This window comes from Ranitomeya variabilis, chromosome 2 (genome assembly GCF_051348905.1).
Source record: "Ranitomeya variabilis isolate aRanVar5 chromosome 2, aRanVar5.hap1, whole genome shotgun sequence".
Lineage (NCBI taxonomy): Eukaryota > Metazoa > Chordata > Amphibia > Anura > Dendrobatidae > Ranitomeya > Ranitomeya variabilis.
Genome location: NC_135233.1, coordinates 978,306,604 through 978,333,325, shown reverse-complemented (window position 1 = coordinate 978,333,325; position 26,722 = coordinate 978,306,604). Strand labels below are relative to the sequence as shown.

At 42.4% G+C, this 26,722-nt stretch overlaps 2 protein-coding genes across 5 annotated transcripts in view; both read right to left on the bottom strand.

The window, feature by feature from the left end:
* The window catches only part of FAM124B (family with sequence similarity 124 member B), a 59,364-nt gene extending 51,862 nt beyond the window's left edge, over nucleotides 1-7,502 (bottom strand). For 2 of the 3 annotated variants that reach the window (XM_077290864.1, XM_077290862.1), the window contains exon 1: nucleotides 7,371-7,502. The gene's annotated coding sequence lies outside the window, so the exon portion shown is untranslated. Of the gene's footprint in view, nucleotides 1-5,297; nucleotides 5,372-7,370 lie in introns of those variants that run through there. The other variant, XM_077290863.1, reaches the window with a different exon arrangement.
* Nucleotides 7,503-19,305: 11,803 nt separating this feature from the next.
* CUL3 (cullin 3) overlaps nucleotides 19,306-26,722 on the bottom strand; it is a 132,557-nt gene continuing 125,140 nt past the window's right edge. For both annotated transcript variants that reach the window (XM_077290860.1, XM_077290861.1), the window contains exon 16: nucleotides 19,306-26,265. In XM_077290860.1, the coding sequence (XP_077146975.1) occupies nucleotides 26,134-26,265 (132 nt within the window). In that variant the 3' untranslated portion in view covers nucleotides 19,306-26,133. The remainder of the gene's footprint in view (nucleotides 26,266-26,722) is intronic.

Here is a 26,722-nt window from a genome sequence, read left to right as displayed (position 1 = left end):
TACAGTTAACACATCCGGCATCATCGTGTCCCAGAAGGGGGCGGGGCTTAGCGCCGAGCGGCTTCGCCGCTGCGGCGACACCGCCGGCCATCCTGAACGTGGACACGCAGCCTTACAGCAAAGATTTTTCTAGAATACTTTGCAGACTCCATTTGCAGAGCTCCTGATGTGCCTAAACAGTGGAATAGTGTGCAGTTTAGGCACATCGTGGAGCTCAGAGGATTTAGGAGGACAGATCTCGCTAGATTTCTTATGGTGGAAGCCATTTTGCTTTTCCAGAGCCTTTGTACTACCAGTAACTTGGACACCCCCTATATTTCTGTTAACAGATGATGGACCAGAGTGGGGACTTGTTTTTTGTGGGCTGAGTTGAACCTTTTATTGGTGGCATTTTGGATTGGTTTACATTTATACTGTGCTCTATGCTGAGCACTTACATCGGAGTTACTATCTAAATATCTGAAACACGTGATTTAATTGAAAACCCTGACAGATCCATTCACTAATGAGGCAAGCAGAGTGTTACAGAACTGCAACACAGAACTAGGATAGAAGGGGGAAAACTGACCCTGCACTGAGACTAGGCTGATACCCTATGATGACCCATTCCTTGTGAATAGACCCACCGACGATCCTAGGTTAATCTTAGTGAAGACCTATAGATAGGGGGAAGGAGGTCCCTGAAAAATCTAAGGACTTGGTATAAAAACAGGTCACCTCCTAATAGAAAACACAGAGACGGCTGCAGAAACCAACTGAAAACAGAAACTAAAGATAGCAGAAGCAGAGATCACAGAACTGCACAATATCAAACACAGAAAGCTATCAAAGCACCTAGCCAGAGCGCTAGCGGATTAACACTGTTGTCCAGCAATGGGAATGGGAGGCAGGTGCTGGGTAATAAAGGGTGATACAATCACCTGACCTAAGGCAACTCAGCACCAGGGGAAAAAGACCAGCAGCCAAAAAACCACAACAAGATGGCGGATGGTCAAAAACAAAACAGATTCTAACACAGAGTTTCTATGATCTCCATTTGGCCTCTGTTTAGCAGTGTCCGGCTTTTCAGAGGTGCACCCAACTGTGGCTGACCTCACCTAAAAAGATGGACACCGCCAGATCATAGACCAGATGACATTCAAAGTGTCTCCATCTGCATCATTTTAGGGAATATTCTGCCAAAGATTCCGTCAGAATCATGAATTTCAGAGATTTGCAAAGAGGTTCCAGTGAAAGTGCTCAAATTAGTGCAGGAAAAATGTGTGCCAAGCCTTACTGCAAACTTTGGGAGGCAGAAGAAACAAATCAACATCAGGTCAAGAATTGGTTTTATTTTTTTTTTTACGCAGTTTCTCGTGCAGTATAAGTGACTAGATGACTTTATTCTTCAGGTAGGTGCAATTACAGTGATACAGTTTTATATAGTGACAGACACCCAATCAACATACTGACGCTGCCAAATAGTGATGATGAGAGCTGTTGGGAGTTTAGACAGGTTCTGTGTGCTGGCCTGTCAGGATATTAATAAAATATGGGAATAACAATAAAATTCCCGCTCTTTAATCCCTAATAGCCCCAAGTGATCTATCTATGTAAAGTAAAGCACACCAGAGTTGTAGACAGAGAGAGGTACTGAATGATTGGTTGCAAAGACTTTACTGGCTTTTCCATTACTGGCTTTTACTTTACTGGCTTTTCCATTTAGGAGTTGTTTGTCTTAAAAGTGTAAAAGTACAGAGGGCACAGGCTGAAATAGAAAACAAAAACCTATGATTTCATCCCATTTTCGGATTTTACACTTGTCACTTTGATGCACAATTTTCCACTTTGATCTAAGCCTGTCTGTAACGATTCTGAGATAACATAATGAAACTAGACTGGCCTACTTTCCCTCTTTGGGAACAGGAGAGAGCTGACAAGTAATGTGATCTGGTTCACATGCAGCATTACACTATAGATTGAATATCTTCACAGAAATGGAGGGCGACTCATGTACTGTACAAACAATGTACTGAACACAAATTCTCAGAGATTATATGTTACAGTTTGACTATTTTTCCTTATGGCTGTAACACAAGTCTGAACCATACCTTCAATAAAGATGATCTACTAAAGGGACACGACATGCTAAGGAATGAAAAGTCCAAGTCATAATATAGCAAGGAAGCAAATGGTGAGCCGCATGGCCCCCATCTCACCTGACTCCCGATCACAACCTGATCTCTTATGTTCAGACCTTCTCTACTAAACTTTATGGAAACAGCAAGTCCCCTAGACCTTAGTGAGGTGCTAGACTTCTGACCCCCTCAGACACAAGCTGTGTGCACACATGTAGCAAAGGCTAACTTTACAAAACACGCCAAGCCTGATTCATTAAAGGGTCTCTCCGGCCTTATATGACTGCAGACTCTCTAAAGTAGGTAGGAGTATTTAAAACAAGAAAATGATAAGGGTGCCCATACTTATGCACCTGTCAAATTTAGTTTGAAAGCAGATTGCACTGTTAGTACAATAAACCTCATTTCAAGGCAGAAACATTACTGTGTCCAACAGTTATTAGATATATGAAACTGAAATAGCTGTTGCAAAAAAAACAATTTTTATAAAACATTAAGCTTAAGATTAATAGGGGTGCCCAAACTTTTTCATATAACTGTAACTAGTTTGGAGCAACTAATTATGGGCGTGCCCTAGGTCAGAGATGATTCTCCAGTCAGGGTCTGGAGTACCTTTCTGATGTAAGCAATGGAAAATTGTCAGGTCACCCTGTATAACCGGCATGTATGGCAAGCTTCAGTCCTGTCTTGAATCAGAAACGCTATAGGAGCGAGCATCCATACCTGGTAAAATCTATAGACTTTTTTAAACTTGAATTAAAAATACATGGGTCATGAGACAAAGCACCATAAAAAGGGATGGTTTACACTATTACGTGTTTCAGGTCGATATTGCACTATGACTAAGGGTCACATCAGCCTGGAGCGCCTAATAGTGTAAACCCCCCAACCATTTTTTTATGGTGCTTTGTCTCATGACCTATGTATTTTAACCCCTTCATGACCTTGGGATTTTCCATTTTTCCGTGTTAATTTTTCACTCCCCTCCTTCCCAGAGCCATAACTTTTTTATTTTTCCATCAATTTGGCCATGTGAGGGCTTATTTTTTGCGAGACGAGTTGTACTTTTGAACGACATCATTGGTTTTACCATGTCGTGTACTAGAAAATGGGAAAAAAATTCCAAGTGCGGTGAAATTGCAAAAAAGTGCAGTCTCACACTTGTTTTTTGTTTGGCTTTTTTGCTAGGTTCACTAAATGCTAAAACTGTCCTGCCATTATGATTCTCCGGGTCAGTACGAGTTCATAGACACCTAACATGACTAGGTTATTTTTTATCTTAGTGGTGAAAAAAAAATCCAAACTTTGCTAAAAAAAAATAAAATAAAATTTGCGCCATTTTCCGATACTCGTAGCATCTCCATTTTTCATGATCTGGGGTCAGGTGAGGGCTTATTTTTTGCGTGCCGAGCTGGCGTTTTTAATGATACCATTTCGGTGCAGATACGTTCTTTTGATCGCCCGTTATTGCATTTTAATGCAATGTTGCGGCGACCAAAAAAACGTAATTCTGGCGTTTCGAATTTTTTTCTTGCTACGCCGTTTAGCGATCAAGTTAATGCTTTTTTTTATTGATAGATCGGGCAATTCTGAACGCGGCGATACCAAATATGTGTAGGTTTGATTTTTTTATTATTGATTTATTTTGATTGGGGCGAAAGGGGGGTGATTTAAACTTTTATAATTTTTTTTTTTTTTTTCACTTTTTTTTTACTTTTTTTTTTTTTACTTTTGCCATGCTTCAATAGCCTCCATGGGAGGCTAGAAGCAGGCACAACGCGATCGGCTCTGCTACATAGCAGCGATCTGATGTTCGCTGCTATGTAGCAAAAATGCAGGTGTGCTATGAGCGCCGACCACAGGGTGGCGCTCACAGCTACCGGCGATCAGTAACCATAGAGGTCTCAAGGACCTCTATGGTTACAATGCTGGAGAACCACCGACCTCCGATCATGTGACGGGGGTCGGCGATGCAATCATTTCCGGCCGCCCGGCCGGAAGCGGTAGTTAATTGCCGCTGTCTGCATTTGACAGCGGCATTTAACTAGTTAATAGGCGCGGGCAGATCGCGATTCTGCCTGCGCCTATTACGGGCACATGTCAGCTGTTCAAAACAGCTGACATGTCCCGGCTTTGATGCGGGCTCACCGCCGGAGCCCGCATCAAAGCGGGGCTTCTGACCTCGGACGTACTATCCCGTCCGAGATCAGAAAGGGGTTAATACAAGTTTAAATAAATGTCTAAGGATTTTACCATATTCAGATGATCACTCCTATACCTTTCTAAGGTGAGTTTCACCAGTGAAGAAGCATAACTTTTGAAGAATTTATTGGGCAGGCTTAGCCCCATCCCATCCCCCTCACTTTGAAGAATTGGGGTCATCATCTTGATAACAACATCTGCAAGCAGTTTGTATGTTCTCCCCGTGTTTGCGTGGGTTTCTTCTGGGATCTCTGTTTTTCTCCCACACACCAAAGACATCCTGATAGGGAATCTAGATTGTGAGCTCCAGTGGGGACAGTGATTATGAATGAAAAGCGCTACGGAATTTGATGGCGCTATATAAACAAAGCATAATAATAAATAATAATTAAATGCATTAAGGGAAACGTTTCTATCTCTGCTAGCTACACAACCAGTTCTACTCATTGGTAATAAATGTAACCACTAGATCAGAAGACATGTTTGATTGATGTTGCAATGTAATTACTTGATTATACCAGTGTAAATCTAACAACTGTGCCCTCTGATCACACTGAGCTTGTTGATGCGTGTTTGCCGTGCATCCCGATCTAAAATCCACAGTTCCCCAATTGTTTGAATGGGAAAAGGCACCTAAAGAGCAAATGTTGAGATTTTCCCCACGTTTTTTATTGCAGTTTTGACTCGCAGATTTTATTGTGTTTTTGGTTAGATTTTTGCAGTGGAAAAGCACCAAAAAATCCTCACCCCACTAATACATCCAATATTATAATTGCAAATGCATAAAAACACATTATGAACAGAATCAAAACAGTGTCAGCCTGAAAATTCTGTGAAACTCCCCTAAATAGCCACACAAGAGAATAGTAGTTACTTAGAATTGCATTTTGCATCTTGCAGTCCTTATTCCATCCTGGGCCATGCATTAGCCATTGGACCAGGAATGCAAGGTAGTTAATAGGATGTGGTCTACTGTACCTGACCATTTCCCTTAATGTATTTCTTAGCTGCGTTTTCTGAAGTAGTTTACGTCTCCTCTTACATGCCGGAAGTTCCTTACTGAATAATGTGATACAAGGAATGAGACAGAGAATCCCTTTCTCCCCGGCAGTAACGTCATACTGCTTGGCAACACCACAGTCCTATCTCATGTCTTCAAGTGCAAGACAGCAGCACCGGAGGATGGACTCGCTGCTGAGCCGTCCTTGTCTAAAGTTTGTGGTTAACACCGATAACCAGGATCCTTATGTAACAGCCTACCACCACTTCCATCAGATAAACCCCTACATAGACCAGTGCAAGGCAAACCTATTCAAACATACTTTATTTTTTGTGTTTGTTTTTTGCTCCCTTTCTTCCCAGAGCCATAACTTTTCTTATTTTTCCATCAATATAGCCTTATGAGGACTTGGTTTTTAGCAGGGCAGGTTGTACTTTTGAACAACACCATTGATTTTACTCTTTATTGTACTGGAAAACAGTAAAAAAAAATCCAACTGCGGTAAAATTGCAAAAAGAAGTGCAATTCCACAATTGTTTTTATATATAATATATATATATATATATATATATATATATATATATATATATATATATGCCATCTTCACTAAAAACTAAAACTGACCTGGCATTATGATTCTACACGTCAGTACGAGTACGCAGATACAAAACATGTATAGGTTATTTTTTTTTTATCTAAGTAGAGAAAAAAGATCCAAGGTTTGTAAGGAAAATAATAGAGTCGATATTTTCTGAGCCCAGTAGCGTCTCCATTTTTCTAAACTGGGTGAGAGCTTATTTTTTGGGCACCGAGATGATGTTTTTATTGATACCATTTTGAGGTAGATATGATGTTTTGATCGCCTGCTATTGCGTTTTATTGCAATGTTGTGGTGGCCAAAAAAACTTAATTCTGGCATTTCAATCTTTCTTTCTTGTTACACCGTTTACCTGATTTGATTAATTCTTTTTATATTTTGATAGATCAGACATTTTTGAATGCAGCGATACCGAATATGTGGTTTTTCATATTGTTTTATTTTGAATGGGGCAAAAGGAGGCCGATTTGAACTTTTATGTTTCTTTTAATTTTTTTGATATGTTTAAAAACTTTTTTTTTACTTTTTACTTGCTTCAATAATCTCCTTAGGAGACCTGAAGCTGCAGGCGCTAATGGACGGGTTTTTTTTATGCACCTTCAGCCAGTGCGTGTTGAATACCGCTGTCATAGATTGAGTAAAACAGTAATCAAAAAGCACAATTTCTGTAATAGTGCGAAGAGCATATTAAAGTGTAGCTCTCCCCACGTGTGAAGAGGGTATAGTCACAGACATGTAGTACTCCCAAGAACATGACAATACTGAAAGGAAGGTGGATTAAGCCATAAACCACCAAAGAGTAGTAGAAACGAGATACATTTTATTAAAACAATTACATTAAAAACATACTAAACAAAGAGAACATGACAGCACTTAAAGAACTGTGGAGGAGACATGGAGGTAGCAAGGAGAGGGTAGAGGGCCATTAAGACATGGGGAAGCAGAACCAAAAAGGTCACTAAGACGTAAAGGCAGCACCTAGTGATAAGAAATTCAGCTAGCTATAGGATGCACCATGCACACCAGCAGTATAAGGTCCCAGAAAAGATCACTTCTTCTTACCCATAGTAGGTCCGCACTGCTGCAACCCTCCTTGTGGCCTCTAGGGGCATCCTATAATTAGGCTTAGCAAAGTGACCTAGCAAAATGATTCTCCAGGTCAGTTCGATTATGCAGATGCCAAACATGTATATTTTTTTTATTATTTAAAAGGAAATGTGTCACCACATTTGACCTACCTAAACCATAAATTTCGACATATAGGTTATAGACTGCTTAGAAGAGTGATCTCTGTATGCCTCATATCAGATGCCTTGTTGTTGATAACTCAACTTTTATCACTTTATATAAATTACCTCTTCCAGGCTATGGGTAGAACGTGGACTGGATGATCGCTCCAGAGCTTATTTTACATATATATTGCAATCATCATATTATAGTACTGTGTACTTACAATTGCTCATTTTGCCTTTCTACCTAGCTAATACTTCTATTTTCTCTGCTCTGTGTAGAAACAGGAAGTCTCTTGTCCCTGCAGAAAACATTTCTCTCTTTGATTCCTGACTCAGCTGTTCCTTACTCCCGCCTACCAGGGACATGTGCAGTGACTGATGACTCATACAGGGAAAATTGACCTCCTGTTCCTACATAGAGCATAGAAGGATTCAGCTAGTCAGTTTTAATCCTGTGATGTCATAGACTGAATAGAAAACAGAAGAATTAAGTGCACCTTTTTAAACGCTAAGAAAGCCTTTGCAGGTGTTTTTTGATAATTATTCTAATTTACTGAGATAATGACTTTTGGGTTTTCATTGGCTGTAAGCCATAATAATCAATATTAACAGAAATAAAAACTTGAAATACATCACTCTGTTTATAATGACTCTATATAATATATGAGTTTTACTTTTTGTATTGAAGAACTGAAATAAATTAACTTATTGATGATATTCTAATTTTGTGAAAAGCACCTGTATATTTTAAACTTATCACATAAAATTGCTGCGGTCAGATAAGAGTAGTAAATAGCAGTAGAACAATAGATTTATTAATGGAATTTGGTCACGTTTTGGAGGAAAAACATTATGGCCCGATGCACACTCTAGAATTCTGGAATGAAAGCTTTGAGAAGTCTAAAATTTGAGATGTGTGCCAAAATGTGACTTTTGACGTTCTCACACCAGTTTATAGGTGGAGCTAGGACGGGACAGGAACATGGCACTCAGCAAATTCATGGCATTCGGAAAATGCCTCTTCTTGAATCAGGAGCGTCGGACTCCAGCACACCCCTCATAAACAATGGCGTGAACAATGCCGGTCTTCATGCATTGGGCCCTCAGTATTTTGTTTGGATGTAACAATGTATTTGCCTGAAATAGATTGTGAATGCCATGTCACATTTGGAGAGCCCCTGAGATATGAAAACAGCTGAAACATCCCATCAACCCATCAAGGAAATCATCTAGGGGTATACAGAGCATTTTTACCTACAGGTGACTCACAAAGCTTTATAACATTTAAATGTGAGAGCAAAAAAATATTTGTTTTCCACTAAAATACTGTTCTAGCACCAAATTTATAATTTACACGTGGGGTAATGGGAGAAATTAGACCCCACAATTTGTTATACAATTTATCCCAAATGTGGCAGTATCACATATGTGGTTGGACATTACTGTGAGCACACGGTAGGGATCGGTTGGGAATGAGCGCTACTTGGCTTTTATAATGCCGATCCCCTTTGATTGGGGGCTTCTTTAACTGAGTCCCTGAGGTGCCAGAACAGCAGAAATCCCCCAGATTACCCTATATAGGAAACTTCACTGCCTAAGGAAATCATGTAGTGAGTATTTTGAACCCATTCGTGCCTCACAGTATTTTATAACATTGAGACATGAAAAAGTCATTTTAGGTGTAAAAATATAATTTTTGTATTTGCTGGAAATTTGTCAGGTATACAAGTGTTAATAGGTGAAACTGGACCCATATTTTATTGCACAATTTCTCCCGAACGTTGTAATGGGCCATGTCATCAGAAATTACTGTTTGGCCACATGTCAGGGCTGAGAAGGAAGCAGCGCTATTTGGCTTTTGGAGCACAGATTTTGCTAAAATAGTTTGCGGGCGACATTTGCAGAGCTTCTGAGGGTATGTTTCCACGGTCAGGAAACGCTGCTTTTTTGACGCTGCGCAGAGCTGCAGCGTCAAACAAGCAGCGTCCAGATGTTCCAGCATAGTGGAGGGGATTTTATGAAATCCCGTCTCTACTATGCGTGGAAACCCGCACGCGGCGGCCCTGCGACTACGGACATGCTGCGCGTCTTTTCAGATTGCAGCATGTCCGTACACCTTGCGGGGACGCTGCGTCCCCGCAAGGCATATCACAGGGCCCTATGGGACAGAGCGATCATCCCGGATGTGAAGAGTTAACACATCCGGCATGATCGCGTCCCAGAAAGGGGGCGGGGCTTAGCGCCGAGCGGCTTCGCCGCTGCGGCGATACCGCCGGCCATCCTGAACGTGGAGACATAGCCTAGGGTGCCAAAACAGCAGAAAACCCCCAAAGTGACCCCACTGTAGAAATTGCACTTTTCAAAGAATTCATATATACGGCTGCAGTGACTAATTTGTAACATCCTTGTTGTGCTTTATTCTGAAGAATTGCAAATATGCCAGTTTAGTGCCTAAACATTGTGCCCCCCTAAAGTGTAGAGCCCTCATATATTGTAGCATCCACATACATTGTGCCCAGGTTGTGCTTCTGGAGACAAGCAGCCCATAAATGAAGTGCTCACTCCTCGCTACATTAATGCCAAACATGAGGGGCATTTGGATTTGGGAGCACTCTGAAGCCATTACGCTTTTCCAGAGTCTTTCTTCTACCAGTAACGTGGGAACCCCCTATAGTTCTAGTGACTCATGACGGACCTGAGTGGGGGCTGGTTTTGTGTCGGCTAAATTAGGGCTTTTATCGGTAACCTTTTGAGGTACATAATATTTTTTGATTGCTTTCAGTATAAGGCTGGGATCACATTATTGTGTTCTACACTGATCACTTATGTCGGGGTTTCCATGTAAATCCCACAAAAATGCGATTCAGATTAAACCCCAGATGGAACCACGCACCATAATGAGAAAGATGGAGACACTTTGGAGTCTGGCGTGTGCTCCAGTGGTGTCTATCTTTTTTAGGCGTGCACAGATCTGTGGTCGCCCATACTTGTGCGCTAAAAAAGACGCCTAAAATGATGGAACACTGCCAGAACAGAGACGAGTCCAAAGTTACTCCATCTGCCTCATAAGTGAATGGTTCTGTCTGGGGTTTTGTCCGAATCGCAGTTTTGGGGAATTTACATGGAATCCCCTATGTAAGCGCTCAGCGGAGGGCGCAGGATAAATATGAGCTGAGCGATATTACGATTTTTGAGAGGTAGAATGAACAAATATACAGCAGTACAAGGACAGTTCTTATTTTTATTTTTGCACGTTTCACTGTGCGGTATAAGTGATAAGGAGGATTTATTCTTTGGGTCAGTGCGATCACAGTGATGCCAGATTTATATCAGGTTTTTTATATTTTGCTGCTATCACACAGTAAAAATTATTATTTTTTTATTAAAAGTAGTTTTTCTCATTGCCATATTCTGAGAGCTGTAACTTTTTTATTTTTGGCGAACAGAGCTGTACAAGGGTTTATTTTTTATGGGACGAGTTATGATTACAGCAATACCAGATTTATATATTTTTTTAATGCTTTGCTATTTTTACCGACTAAAAACAATATTTTACAAATATTAATTTGTTTTTGCATCATCATATTCTGAGAGCTGTAACATTTTATTTTTTTGTCGTATGAGTCATCATATTAGGACAATTGTTTTGCGGGACGATTTGGCATTTTCACTTATACCATTTTATTTACATACAACTTTATGATTGCTGTTTATTCAGTTTTTGGTAAGTCACTATGATGAAAAAGATTTTTGCTGTGTTTTTCATTAATTTTTTTACGGGATTCGCCATTCTGAATAAATAATGTGCCAGTTTTATAGAGCGGTTCATTGCGAATCCAGGATTACTTTGACTAATGACATATTCAGTGGTCAATATTCTGATCAACTTTATTTATGTTACAGAAAACAAACATTTTAAATTACTATATTCACATCTTGTGTTTATGAAAACCAAAGTTTTACAAAAAATAGGATTTCGTCCTACCAGTAATTGTATTTCTAGGAATCCATCATGACAGTACACCAGGAGGCAGTACTTCTCATCCTCTAGGAACAGGAAAGACACGAGAGGTTACAAGCCCCCCACCTCACCCTTAGTGTCTTTGCCAATCACCGCACCAGGATATATGCAACTCAATTTTAGTGAATTCTTCTACACAAATGTTAACTGTACATAAATACAAGGAATTCAGAGGAGGGAATGTAAGGGTGCGGTCATGATGGAGTCCTGGAAATACAATTACCGGTAGGACTATTTCCTACTTTCCAGGACATCCCTCCTCACAGCACAGCAGGAAAAATACCAAATGAGTGAATTTTAGGGAAGGACTACTGCCTGAAGGACTTTACTTCCATAGGCCATCTGTTGGCAAGATAATACGTCCAACTTATAATGTCTAAAAAAGGTATTCAGGTTAGATCAGTTTGTGGCTCTGCAAATCTGGTCCACCGAAGCTCCTGCCCATTCAGCCCAAGAAGCAGAGATTGCCCCAGTTGAATGCGCCTTAACACCTTACAGTGTTTTCACCTCTGATGCATACGCCAGGGAAATTGTGGACATGATCTATTTGGCCAATGTTGTATTTGAAGTTTTCTTGCCTTTGTTCTTCCACGCAAATTGGATGAAGTTTGAAAATTGCCTCCAATCTGTCTATCTTACAGTGAATGAAACATTCTTTATTTCCATTTTTCGGATGCTGGCAATAGGAGAGTAGGATAATCTCCTGATTCAAGTTGACACTGGACACTACTTTAATAATAAACATTGGGTCAAGCATAATATTAGTATATATTAGTATTATATGATCTTCCAGTATGTGTAAACAAAAATTTCTGACTAAGAGGGCCTGCATTCCTCATAATTGATGTGTTCAGGGAAAGAATTTTGATGTTAATGTACTCCTGAGATTCAAAAGGAAACTTACATAGAGCATTCAGGTTTAAATCCCATGGGGGTACTGATTTCCTAATTGTATGTCTTAACCTGCTGATTCCTTTAGAAAATCTAGCGACAAAGGGATGGTTCACCAAAGGATAGTCAAGAAAGACACTTGGTGCTGAGATCTTGACCCTTAGTGTACTTGGCCTCAGACCCTTCTCGAACCCTAGATGTAAGAAATCCAGGATTCTAGGGATATTCAGGCAAGAGGAGTCAAGTTTCCCGGTATTGAAAGCAGAATTTTTTCCAGATTTGTGTATAAATAGCTGAATTCACTGGTTTCCTCCTTGCCTGCATTGCCGTGACCACATGATTTGACAGACCCTGAGACATTAGCATCTGTCTCGCAGGATCCAAGTTGATAGATGCAATAGTTCTATATTGTGATGTAGGAGGGGACCTGGAGAAGGTCATCTCTTACTGGAAGGAGAAGAGGATCTTCTAGAGCCATGTGATTTAAAAAAAAGGAAACCAGCTCCTTTTCGGCCAAGAGGAGGTGATCAATACCGTAGCCTGATCTTCCTGAATTTTTCTCAAGACCCTCAGGATCAATGAAAAAAGGGGGAAGGACTATAGCAGATTCTTGTCACTATTCTAGGAGAAGCGATACTTCTTGGATCCCGGTCAGGCGCCTCTCACTCAGCCAAACCAGATCTCCACTTTGCACTGACGAGGGGCAGTATCCTGAAACACAGCGTCTGCAAATTGAGATTCTGGTTTGGCTTTTATCCCAAGTCATGTGACAAGGCTTGTTAAAGGGTTGTCATTGACTACTTGGATTGCTACTTCCAAAAGGTGGCACTAGAGTTCTAGTCCTCTTCCTCTCTGAAGAGACAATTTGCATATTTCTGAGAGGAGTATTGCTGCTTTAAGTCTCCTCATCTCGACATGCTTAACATGTCACTCTCCGCAAGGAGAAACGATACTTCTTGGATCCAGCTCCTACAAAGTAATTTTCCTTTTATTGAACCCCTTACATTCCCATATAGTCCTCTATACAATGGGCTCCACAGTATAATGAGCCCCATATAGTGCTCAATACAGAATGAACACTAGAATCACAGTGCAGCACCATTTTGTTGGTGAGTATACTGTGATCTACACATGCTACTACATTGGAGGACCGTAGCAGTGACTCCATTCATTCAGTATCAGGGCTTCAGCAGTGAAAGACCAAGCATGGTGCTTTTGTGAAGAATCTGAAGTGGGGAGAGACTTGGAATGAGAATATGCCTTTCCTCCCACAGAACATTCCTACCCCCTCATATTTTTGCCTCTGCACAAAAGAACTGTGGCTGTTTCTTCACTGTCAACCTAATACCATGGATCTTCACAGCTGTCTGCTGCTCCTCCGGTCTGCTCGCAACCCAGCAACTGTTATACCGGAAGGGAACAATAAGGGTATGGCTCCACGGTCCGGAGGGGCGGCGGTATCGCCGCAGCGGCGAAGCCGCTGGGCGCTAAGCCCCGCCCCCTTTCTGGGACACGATGGTGCCGGATGTGTACAGTACACATCCGGGATCATCGCACCCCTCGCCATAGGGCCCTGTGATATGCCTTGCGGGGACGCTGCGTCCCCGCAAGGTGTACGGACATGCTGCGTTCTGAAAAGACGCGCAGCATGTCCGGAGTCGCAGGGCCGCCGCGTGCGGGTTTCCACGCATAGTGGAGACGGGATTTCATAAAATCCCCTCCACTATGCTGGAACATCTGGACGCTGCTTGTTTGACGCTGCAGCGTCAAACAAGCAGCGTTTACGTACCGTGGAAACATACCCTAAAGCTTCCAGTTACAGGTTCTGTGATAGAGGGCAAGTGGAGCTCAGCAAATAGCACAGAGCTATAATAATGGCTCCCGGCCACACCTGCCACTGTGAATTGGGCAGCCCTGAGGCGTGCCCAGTTCACATCTGATGTGGCTACAATGTAAAGGCCCCGTCTCACTAAGCGATTTACCAACGATCACGACCAGCGATATGACCTGGCCGTGATCGTTGGTAAGTCGCTGTGTGGTCGCTGGGGAGCTGTCACACAGACCGCTCTCTCCAGCGACCAACGATCAGGGGAACGACTTCGGCATCGTTGAAACTGTCTTCAACGATGCCGAAGTCCCCCTGCAGCACCCGGGTAACCAGGGTAAACATCGGGTTACTAAGCGCAGGGCCGCGCTTAGTAACCCGATGTTTACCCTGGTTACCAAAAAAAACAAACACTACATACTCGCCTTTCGGTGTCCAGGTCCCTTGCCGTCTGCTTCCTGCTCTGACTGAGTCTCGCCGTACACTGAGAGCAGAGCGCAGCGGTGACGTCACTGCTGTGCTCTCACTTCTCACTGTACGGCCGGCAGTCAGTGAGAGCAGGAAGCAGACGGCAAGGGACCTGGACACCGAAAGGCGAGTATGTACTGTTTGTTTTTTTTTACATTTACGCTGGTAACCAGGGTAAACATCGGGTTACTAAGCGCGGCCCTGCGCTTAGTAACCCGATGTTTACCCTGGTTACCAGTGAAGACATCGCTGGATCGGTGTCACACACACCGATTCAGCAATGTCAGCGGGGCCTCAACGACCAAAAAAAGGTCCAGGCCATTCCGACACGACCAGCGATCTCGCAGCAGGGGCCTGATCGCTGGTACGTGTCACACATAGCGAGATCGCTATGGAGGTCGCTGTTGCGTCACAAAACTTGTGACTCAGCAGCGATCTTGCTAGCGATCTCGCTATGTGAGACGGGGCCTTAAGATAGGAGCACCGCTGTCTCCTATGCCCTGGTGCTGCTGTATTTGCAGACTGTGTCATGCAGTACAGTTTAACCCCTTCATGACCTTGGGATTTTCCATTTTTCCGTGCTTGTTTTTCGCTCCCCTCCTTCCCAGAGCCATAACTTTTTTATTTTTCCGTCAATTTGGCCATGAGGGCTTATTTTTTGCGAAACAAGTTGTACTTTTGAACATCATTGGTTTTAGCATGTCGTTTACTAGAAAACGGGAAAAAAAATTCCAAGTGCGGTGAAATTGCAAAAAAAGTGCAGTCCCACACTTGTTTTTTGTTTGGCTTTTTTGCTAGGTTCACTAAATGCTAAAAAATGACCTGCAATTATGATCCTTCAGGTCAGTACAAGTTCATAGACACCTAACATGACTAGGTTATTTTTTATCTAAGTGGTGAAAAAAAATTCCAAACTTTGTTTAAAAAAAAAAAATTGTGCCATTTTCCGGTACCCGTAGCATCTCAATTTTTCATGATCTGGGGTCAGGTGAGGGCTTATTTTTTGCGTGCCGAGCTGGCATTTTTAATTATACCATTTCGGTGCAGATACGTTCTTTTGAGCGCCCGTTATTGCATTTTAATGCAATGTTGCGGCGACCAAAAAAACGTAGTTCTGGCGTTTAAAATTTTTCTCACTACGCCTTTTAGCGATCAGGTTAATCCTTTTTTTTATTGATAGATCGGGCGATTCTGAAATACACAAATCTGATTCTACACAAATATGTATAGGTTTGATTTTTTTTTATTGATTTATTTTGAATGGAGCGAAAGGGGGGTGATTTAAACTTTTATTTTTTTTTCACTTTTTTTTTTTTTTACTTTTGCCATGCTTCAATAGCCTCCATAGGCGGCTAGAAGCTGGCACAACGCGATCGGCTCTGCTACATAGCAGCGATCATCAGATCGCTGCTATGCAGCAGAAATGCAGGTGTGTTATGAGCGCCGACCACAGGGTGGCGCTCACAGCTACCGGCGATCGGTAACCATAGAGGTCTCAAGGACCTCTATGGTTACTCTGCAGAAGCATCGCTGACCCCCGATCATGTGACGGGGGTCGGCGATGACGTCATTTCCGGCCGCCCGTCCGGAAGCGCCGGTTAAATGCCGCTGTCTGCGTTTGACAGCGGCATTTAACTAGTTAATAGCGGCGGATGAATCGCGATTTCATCCGCCGCTATTGCAGGCACGTCAGCTGTTCAAAACAGCTGACATGTCCCGGCTTTGATGCGGGCTCACAGCCGGAGCCCTGGATCAAAGAGGGGTATCTGACCTCGCACGTACTATCCCGTCCGAGGTCAGAAAGGGGTTAAAACATGTTATGCAATTTTTTTACATAATAAAAAAGTGGCAATTTCCCTTTAAAGGGAACCTATCACCCCGTTTTTTTCGGTATGAGATAAAAATACTGTTAAATATGGCCTGAGCTGTGCATTACAATAGTGTAGTTTGTGGACCCCGATTCCCCACCTATGCTGCCGAAATACGTTACCAAAGTAGTCATTTTCGCCTGTCAATCAGGCTGGTCAGGTCGGATGGGCGTGGCTTCTTCCCCCAGATATTGCGTAGTTTTCCGTTGGTGGCGTAGTGGTGTGCGCATGTCCAAGGTCCCCAATCCTGCACGAGGGGGTGAAAATAGCAGCGATGTCCGTTATTCCATTGGTGGTCGGTGGGCGCGGCCATCTTCCTTTGGCCGCGCGTGCGCAGAAGCGGCGCTCTGCTGGCCGCGGCTTCAGGAAAATGGCCGCGGGATGCCGCGCGTGCGCAGATGGAGATCGTGGCGGCCATTTTCCTGAAGCCGCGGCCAGCAGAGCGCCGCTTCTGCGCACGCGCGGCCAAAGGAAGATGGCCGCGCCCACCGACCACCAATGGAATAACGGACATCGCTGCTATTTTCACCCCCCCGTGCAGGATTGGGGACCTTGGACATGCGCACACCACTACGCCACCAACGGAAAACTACGCAATATCTGGGGGAAGAAGCCACGCCCATCCGACCTGACCAGCCTGATTGACAGGCGAAAATGACTACTTTGGTAACGTATTTCGGCAGCATAGGTGGGGAATCGGGGTCCACAAACTACACTATTGTAATGCACAGCTCAGGCCCTATTTAACAGTATTTTTATCTCATACCGAAAAAAACGGGGTGATAGGTTCCCTTTAAGTCTTATAATGCAAAGGGATTGCTCAAAAGGTGCCTCTGCATTGGTAGGATTAGAATTCATGATCAGACTGTGCATGTCAGAATCCCCAGAACAATAGGTGCTTTTATAAAATCCTCAGTGGTTGATACCTTTTAATGGCTAACTGAAAAGATGGTAACAAATTGCAAGCTTTCGAGACTACACAGGTCTCTTCATCAGGCAAAGACTAAAAGAAATTCTGAAGAATCACATATTTATGCACAACATAGCACAGAAAAAAAAAAAAACACCATGGATAAGACAGGTGACATCAAGCAGAATTACCATGAGTGATAAACAGTTATGTCCATAAATATTGGGCCAGTTCTTAAGATAAGGAATGTTTTATTGTCTTCTGATTGGGGTCTCGTTCTGTTGTGATGACCCCACATGGTCTGAGGGGCAAGTTCCTTAGTTGATGTAAAAAGAGTCAATCCATGCGACACATTCATTCCTGCAGTGAGACTGTCAAAGGTCGTCATCAGTTTATATTCCCAGACTCTTCTGTGCCTCTCTTAGATTTGAAGTTACTTCAAATTTGAAGGTAATCCACCAGGATTGACAACTTCGCCACTGGCGCCCTGTGCTCTTCACAGATGACAGCAGGTTCACACTGAGCACATGTGACAGACATGACAGAGTCTGGAGATGCCATGGAGAGTGATCTGCTGCCTGCAACATCCTTCAGCATGACCGATTTGGCAGTGGGCCAGTAATGGTGTGTATGGCATTTCTCTGGAGGACCGCACAGCCCTCCATGTGCTCGCCAGAGGTAGCCTGACTGCCATTAGGTACCGAGATGAGATCCTCAGACCCCTTGTGAGACCATATGCTGGTGCGGTTGGCCCTGGGTTCCTCCTAATGCAGGACAATGCCAGACCTCATGTGGCTGGAGTGTGTCAGCAGTTCCTGCAAGATGAAGGCATTGAAGCTATGGACTGCCCGTCCATTCCCCAGACATGAATCCGACTAAATACATCTGGGACGTTTCGCACCATCCAACGTTACGTTGCACCACAGACTGTCCAGGAGTTGGCGGATGCTTTAATCCAGGTCTGGGAGATCCCTCAGGAGACCATCCGCCGCCTCATCAGGAGCATGCTCAGGTGTTGTAGGGAGGTCATAAAGGCACGTGGAGACCACACACACACAATTTCCTTGTCTTGAGGCATTTCCACTGAAGCTGGACCAGCCTGGAATTTGATTTTCCACTTTGATTTTGAGTATCATTCCAAATCCAGACCTCCATGGGATATTCATTTTGATTAACATTGATCATTATTATGTTTTATTGTTCTCAACACATTCCACTATGTAATGAATAAAGATTTACAACTGGAATATTTCATTCAGTGATATCTAGGATGTGGTATTTTAGTGTTCCCTTTATTTTTTTGAGCAGTGTATATTGGTTTGGGGCACACAGCTGTTTTGTTATAAATAGGTTGATACCCTTACATCATTCTGTGTACGCCACCATATTTATCCTATATAGCCTTCTATATGTTTAGTGAACTCATTTTTTTCTGCAAATCCATTTTAGCGTGCACGGCTTTACTCGTGCTTTTTTTCACCCATTATAATTTCTGTATAGTTTTGTGATAACCTATTTGGGTTTACCATTTTTTAATGGTACTTATGCATTGTTTGAAAATACATTTTGATACTTTTTTGAAACTTTTGATCCCATTGCTTCTTCTTGTACTCTGTAGGTTACATATACAATGAATGTCAGATAGCCACCAGTCACTTATAGGATCACCCAAGGGACCAAAAGTCCCACAAAGATGACTAAATGATTAAAACACAAGTTCTACTGAATCTTTCTCTCAGCATTATATATAAATAGACTCTGCTCTATAACATGGTGCCTGCAGATAGGGCTGCAATTTCATGGTGACCGAATCCCTTTCAAGGGGAATATGTAGCCAACTTCATGGAAACACTATCAACCTCATTTCGATATACAATGTAATTTTTACATGCGGTATATTTTTTTTCTACGAGTCAATTTTAATTTTTTTATGCAATATGGGATTGACTTATTACATTATTGAAGATTTTCTTAATTATACATACCTTTGTACTAAAATCCATTCACCACCTTAGCTTAAAAAAAGTCTGCAGATAATGCAAACAGTTAAAAGCATCACAAAGCTAAATGTCATAGTAGATGGAATTCACTTTTTATAAAACAAGGTTTCATAGTAAGGGTCTAAGTTCACATTTCTTTGCCCACAAGAAAGGAAACACACTTGTAATCTCTGTCACAGTTCACATAGGTTCCTTTATTTTCATTATTTTAAGGCTATATAAAAATTGTACTCACAAAGTGACAAAACAGAAGAAACTAGAAATGAAAAAGGTACAAAACAGATCCTATATGGAAAAACAAAATTACAATGTGTGCTCTGTAGAAGTACAATATGATCGGACAGTGCTTGTGCAAGCAGAACAGAACCTATAGGGAGTTTAATGATCCAGACAGAATAACAAGTGAATAAATTGGCAATTGAAAGAATCAGATGCAGTCAGACTGTCATGAATAAAAAAACAAACGTAAATCCTGGCAGGAATAGCAACATATTAAGACCTCATTTCCAGCACAGCTTTGTGCAGGGAGTGTGTACAGCACTATACAGGGGTGTACAGCTCATATGTAGTATTGAGCGAATGTGCTCAGGTGCTGGCAGAGTCTTCGGCGTGCTCGAATATATTTGAGACCCCACGGCTGTATGTCTCCCAGATATTAGACGGCCACAACACATGCAGGGATTGTCTGTCTGTTAGGCAATCCCTGCATGTGTGCGGTTGAACAGCTGTGAGACTCTGACATATTATTCGAGCATGCCGAAGACACTGCCAGCACCTGAGCATTGTCGGATAGCACCTTATCCCATCATGTTCGCTCAGCACTACTCAATGCATTGGACTCTACGCCCCCCTTTTAAGACCTGCTAATAAGGAAGATTAGATTTTATATGTAGGCAAGCAGGGAAACATCACAATTTTGCCAAATTTGTATATAATCCAACAATAAAAACTATGAAATCTGTGGCATAAGGTGGTACAGTAGAGGGCACAATGGCAACCCTATTACAGTAGTTTCCAAGAATCCTTAGGTAGGGAAGCCCACATTTTTTCTGCAATGATGTTGCAGACGTTAGTATTACTCAGTGTTCAACTAAATTAATTGGATATCTAGCAGGAACCATTCGTTTAGCCTTTATACATAGACTTCATAAAGGACAACCAGATGGGGGCAACATTCAGAGCAGAAATTCTTAACAAAAAACAAATCAAAACCAAAACGGATGGGTGGAGAAGGATCTAAAACTGCTCATAGCAGTGATGGACCATCTATTGTACACGTGACTATTTTAAGGGTCCTAAAGAAAACTATTCACAGGCACCAATCGAAAACAACCCAAAGTTCTGGATGCCCGTATCAGCTGAGATTTGTCCAAACCTACTTTAGGCCTCATACATCAGTGTTCATGTACGGGGAAAATAAAATGGTACCAGTCCTCAGTTTGGTCAGTGCATCAGTTTTACCATCAGAGTTTTATGATCGCTTTTCACATATGGTTAATAAATCACAAGGCTTCTCCTATCCAATGTTAATCATGAACTGCAAACCATCTGTGTGCTGTCTAATTTTCATGGATCAAGAGACTTGTATTTGTACTGTTCATCTAAGATGGTGGTAGATCTAGACATGTCTCGGATTTTTGCAGATACATGGTCCACAAAAACACGTGAGCCACCCCCATAAGCTAGAATGGTTTTATCGGCTAGAACATGTACGTGAAAAATGGACGTCCAACTGGGGTCCACATAACTCACAGTGGAAATCTTAGATTTGTTTTTAATGCAGATTTTGCATTAAATTACTAATGTTTGTTAAAATGTATTTATTTTACTTAAAACAGAGTACGAATTTCGGATCATGGTTTTCAGGTTACCCTTTAGGGTTAACATGTACTTTTGCAATAAATAAGGTCAAATTTTCACATACTACAATCAGGGAAACCTGGATCAAATTTGTTCATTTTCAGTGTTCCCCAAATACAGACCTCAAGAGCCACAAACAGGTCATGTTTTCAGCATTTCCTTATTACACAGGGGATAACTTCATCATTACCTGCACAGGCAATGGTTCCGTCACCTGTGCAATACTAAGGAAATCGTGAAAACATCACCTGTTTGGTGGCTCGAGGACTGGAATTGGGGAAACACAGATTTACATGTTGCCTGCTGCACCACTATTAGGGTATGGCTCCACGGTACGGTTTGCCGGCGGGATCGCCGCAGCGGCGAAGCCGCTCGGCGCTAAGCCCCGCCCCCATTCTGGGACGCGATGGTGCCGGATGTGTACAGTACACATCCGGGATCATCGCACCCCTCGCCATAGGGCCCTGTGATATGCCTTGCGGGGACGCTGCGTCCCCGCAAGGTGTACGGACATGCTGCGTTCTGAAAAGACGCGCAGCATGTCCGGAGTCGCAGGGCCTCCGCGTGCGGGTTTCCACGCATAGTGGAGACGGGATTTCATAAAATCCCCTCCACTATGCTGGAACATCTGGACGCTGCTTGTTTGACGCTGCAGCGTCAAACAAGCAGCGTTTACGTACCGTGGAAACATACCCTTACACTTTATGAAGGTAACCTTTGGCCCTATTCCCATGTAAAAACTGCACCTTTTCACATGGTATCTGCAAAAAAAATAAGCAGTTGCATTCTGCTCTGTTTATTGCGTAGATTTAATTTTTTTAATGCAAAGGGAATTTTAACTTAAAAACGCAATGGTGATTTTTAGGGTTTAAAAGGAAATCTGTCAGGAGATTTTGCTACCTCATCTAAGAGCAGAGCAGCATGATGTAGGCAAAGAGCAGCTGAATCCAACAAGATGTCACTTAGATTACTGGGTGCAGCCGTTCTGATCAGAGCTTTTATATTTAGAATGAAGCAGAGCTGAGAAAGCTAATCCCGCCCACATAACATTAACCCTGCCCACATCAGGCTCTCCATGTACAAGCTCTATAGACCGTTAGGTGCTTAGTCCGGCAATGTTAATCTCTTAGTGATAAAACCTTCAGAGTTACCGTATATACTCGAGTAGAAGCCGACCCGAGTATAAGCCGACCCCCCTAATTTTGCCACAAAAAACTGGGAAAACTTAATGACTCGAGCATAAGCCTAGGGTGGAAAATGCAGCAGCCACCGGTAAATTTCAAAAATAAAAATAGATACCAATAAAAGTAAAATTAACTGAGACATCAGTAGGTTAAGTGTTTTTGAATATCCATATTGAATCAGGAGCCCCATATAATGCTCCATACAGTTCATGATGGGCTCCATAAGATGCTCCATATTAAAATATGCCCCATATAATGCTGTACAAATGTTGATTATGGCCCCATAAGATGCTCCATACAGACATTTGCCCCGTATAATGCTCCAGAAATGTGGATTATGGCCCCATAAGATGTTCCATACAGATAATTGCCCCATACAATGCTGCACATGGCCCCATAAGATGCTCCATAAAGATATTTGCCCCATATAATGCTGTACATGGCCCCATAAGATGCCCCATACAGATATTTGCCCACATATCATGCTGCACATGGCCCCATACAGATGCCCCATACAGATATTTGCCCCCGTATCATACTGCACATGGCCCCATATAATGCTGCACATGGCCCCATAAGATGCCCCATACAGATATTTGCCCCCATATCATGCTGCACATGGCCCCATACAGATGCCCCATACAGATATTTGCCCCCATATCATGCTGCACATGGCCACATAAGATGCTCCATACAGATATTTGCCCATATGCTGTTGCTGCGATTAAAAAAAAAATAAAAAAATTACATACTCACCTCTCCGGCCCCCGGCACCTGCTATAGTCACCTGCTCCCCGTTCCAACGCTGACCGTCGCTGTGTCTTCCCATCCTCTGCACCGACGTTCAGGAAGAGGGCGGCGCGCAGTAATCGCGTCACCGCGCCCTCTGACCTGAGCGTCACTGCGGAAGACACAGCGGCGCCGACGGTGGAACGAGGAGCAGGTGAATATTGCGCACTGCCCCAGTCATACTCACCTGCTCCTGACACAGTCGCTGCACGTCTGTTTCCCGGCGCCGCATTTTCTTCCTGTAGTGAGCGGTCACCGTTACCGCTCATTACAGTAATGAATATGCGTCTCCACCCTTATGGCTCATTGCTGTGATGAGCGGTAACGGTGACCGCTCACTACAGTAAGAAGCTGCAGCACCGGGGAAGCCAGGGACCGCGCCAGGAGCAGGTGAGTATAATTAGACAGCCCCCGCTGACCCCTGGGTATGACTCGAGTAAAAGCCGAGAGGGGGACTTTCAGCCCCAAAAAGTGGGCTGAAAATCTCGGGTTATACTCGAGTATATACGGTAATTAACAGCACGCACTTTGACAAGTGACATCCCAGAATTCTGTGTTTCAGCCTCTATCTCCTGCCGCCTTCAGATTGCATAGCAATAACCTGCTGACAGATTCCCTTTAAGGCTTCCCATAGAAGTACATGAAGAAAAATACTCCAAAAGGTCAAAGTTTTACAACTTCTTCAAACACACAGTTGATTTTTCATGAAATCACATCCACTTTGCTTGGATTTTTAAACACAGCAACATTTCCACATAAGAAATTCAGCGGGGAAGTTTTCTGTAACATGCTATTAAACATTGGAGAGTTCCATCAGATGCGGAGACCCATGTATGGGGCAATAGTAAGTACATCTAGTACAATATGGAGTCGCGGGCACTGGGCAGATTGTGCGGTGTTAGAAAATACCCTATGACAGCTAAGAACACACCCCATGTTTGCAGATGTCATGAATGTACAGAAAAGGGACACATTTGGAACTAGGGGACTGCTATTATCTACAGAAAGTAGTTGGATTACAGAAGGAAGTATAATTTCACAGCTAATGGTTGGAATTATCATACATTTAAAGAAGAAGTCACAATTCAGGATCCAGCTTGTGCCCAGTCTTCTTTAGAAGCCATATACAAGTATGGAGGATTGTTGCATGGCTACATTTACATAAAAGGAATATAATAATGCACTTGTTACATCTGACATTTCAGTTACCAGAAGCCTGCTTAGGGCCAAAGCAATTATTAGTCAATATGACTTCATTTTACTCTAGGCCCCGCTGAATACAAACTCCATGAATATACCTTTCATGCAAGAAGAAAAAAAAAATACTAGTCTGATAATCACCTAAAAATCTCCAGTGCTGTTACTTACTGATCACAGGACAAGAGTGATAAAACGCACAGCTACAAAATAAAGTCTCATTCATCTCTTTTGGTTTGGAGGCTCAGTCTCATTATTGAAGCATAAATAAAATAATATACATAAAATACAAAATAAACCCTTTAGCGAGAGACGTCACCTGCTCTAAGTATAATACACTGAACTAGGAAAATCCTAGACTTGCTTGTGTTTCTTTTATTTTTTATTTTCTTACTTTTAAACTTCCAAGTCATACAGAATTCTAGAAACTGCAAGCTGAGAATGTTCCGCCTTTTATTCCCCCCAGAAATTTGCATGGCACTGTAAACATGGAAGAGTAAAAACCGTTTTATTGCGAATTTTGCAGGCTCTTCTTACCATAAATGTATAGCATAAAATGTTTTTCGTTTTTTTTTTTTTAAAGAATATAGTAAACAAGTAAAATGTTATTTACAACTGCAAACACTTGAACATTTTCATTTCGTCTGTGGCAACTTTTGTGGAGAAAAATAGAACAAGGATTGCGGAGATTCAGTAAATGAATGATTGATGGGCAAATTTCACATGTTTACGTGGAACAAATATCCTGGAGCGAAAAATAATTCACACTGAGCACGAACATGGGGCAGAAAATCCATTTCTAGCTGTAAAATAAACACAAAATGCTCAGGACAGTGAATTTCTTTTTTCAAAGTCAACAATGGCACTCAATGCTCAACATGCATATTGGTACGTAGGGCTTAAGAGAGAAAACCATGATTAAGGAGATCTGCCCCATATATGCAGATGAAAGAGGAGACAAGAAGCAATGTGTAACGGTTGAGTGATCGATCATGTGGAAAAGGCTTCACTTTCAGAAAATACAGTGGTTATATACACTAGATGCATAGCAGGTCCTACAGGGGGTTCACTCGTTAGCAATAAGCCGTTCTCTGCATGTTATAAGCACACTATCAGAAGTTCACAGGCTGTTGTAAAGTCGGCGTCTTGAAGAATTGCTTGAATAAATAGGGTTAAATACACAGCAAATAAGACACTCCTGCTTTAAAGTCACCAACAGAATATATTACTCTACAGCAGCCTCTCCAGGGTTGTGATCAAGTGGAAGCTTGAACCTTCCCACATTACTTGTCCAAAAGAAAAAGTGCGGATCTTCACTGGATGCTGACGGTCCGGAGTGCAAGAGAAGAAGGGCGAAAATGTGCAGAAAGACTATCTTAGAGGCAAGGACAATTGTGTGTTCATTAAAATTTATGTGCAAGGATCAAACATAAACAGCAGCCCAACACCCAACCTGGTATTGTAATGACATTCCTGCCTATAAAACTACAAAAAGAAAAAATTTATTCCCATAACCTAAACTGCAACAGAGAACTCAACATTTCCATTTATATAACCTCAAAAAAGAAAAAAATAAGATTCAGCAGATGAACAAACACCACCACTAATATTTGGGGGCAGGGAGTAAGTTCCCCAAAATTTTATTAACTTGACTTGTATGTTCGAAATTTTTTTTTTTTTTATTATTCATTTTTTTCCTTTTTGGCGTTTCCCCATTCCTTCCATACAGTATCGAGAGAAGGAGAAACCTGGATAACAATTCCACAAAGGAACTGTATAAATGATATCTACAAAGGCCCCCCAAGGGAAATCGGATGTCATAAAATCTTGTAGGCTTGTCGTGCATGTTCTAGAACACGTACTGTAATTTAATAGATGACGCTCGTAACCGTGTGATGATTTAAAAGAACTTCCCAGTCCATGCGAAGGGGTAAAAAGTCCAAGAGAGAATCAATTAACAGGACGCGTTTTCTATGCTACGTAGGTGTATACTTTGCGATCCTCAGGTGTTCGTGCTAGATATTCCCGTTCAATAAGTCCTTCAATACGTTTTTTAATAACAACTGGACTTGGAAGGAACCGGGCCTTCAATTGCTGTGTTACCTGGACGTAGGGGAAGAAGAAAACACATTAATAGCTGGCATGTTTAGAGCTGGCAAATGACCAAAACATGAAACAGCAAAGACATGGGGGTGTCCAATCTAAAGTCACTGTGTGACTGTAGACATATGAATCCCCCAGGGCACGCACTGTGAGCTGCTAGGTTTCACCGGTTCGTGAGCTGCTAGGTTTCACCGGTTCGTGAGCTGCTAGGTTTCACCGGTTCGTGAGCTGCTAGGTTTCACCGGTTCGTGAGCTGCTAGGTTTCACCGGTTCGTGAGCTGCTAGGTTTCACCGGTTCGTGAGCTGCTAGGTTTCACCGGTTCGTGAGCTGCTAGGTTTCACCGGTTCGTGAGCTGCTAGGTTTCACCGGTTCGTGAGCTGCTAGGTTTCACCGGTTCGTGAGCTGCTAGGTTTCACCGGTTCGTGAGCTGCTAGGTTTCACCGGTTCGTGAGCTGC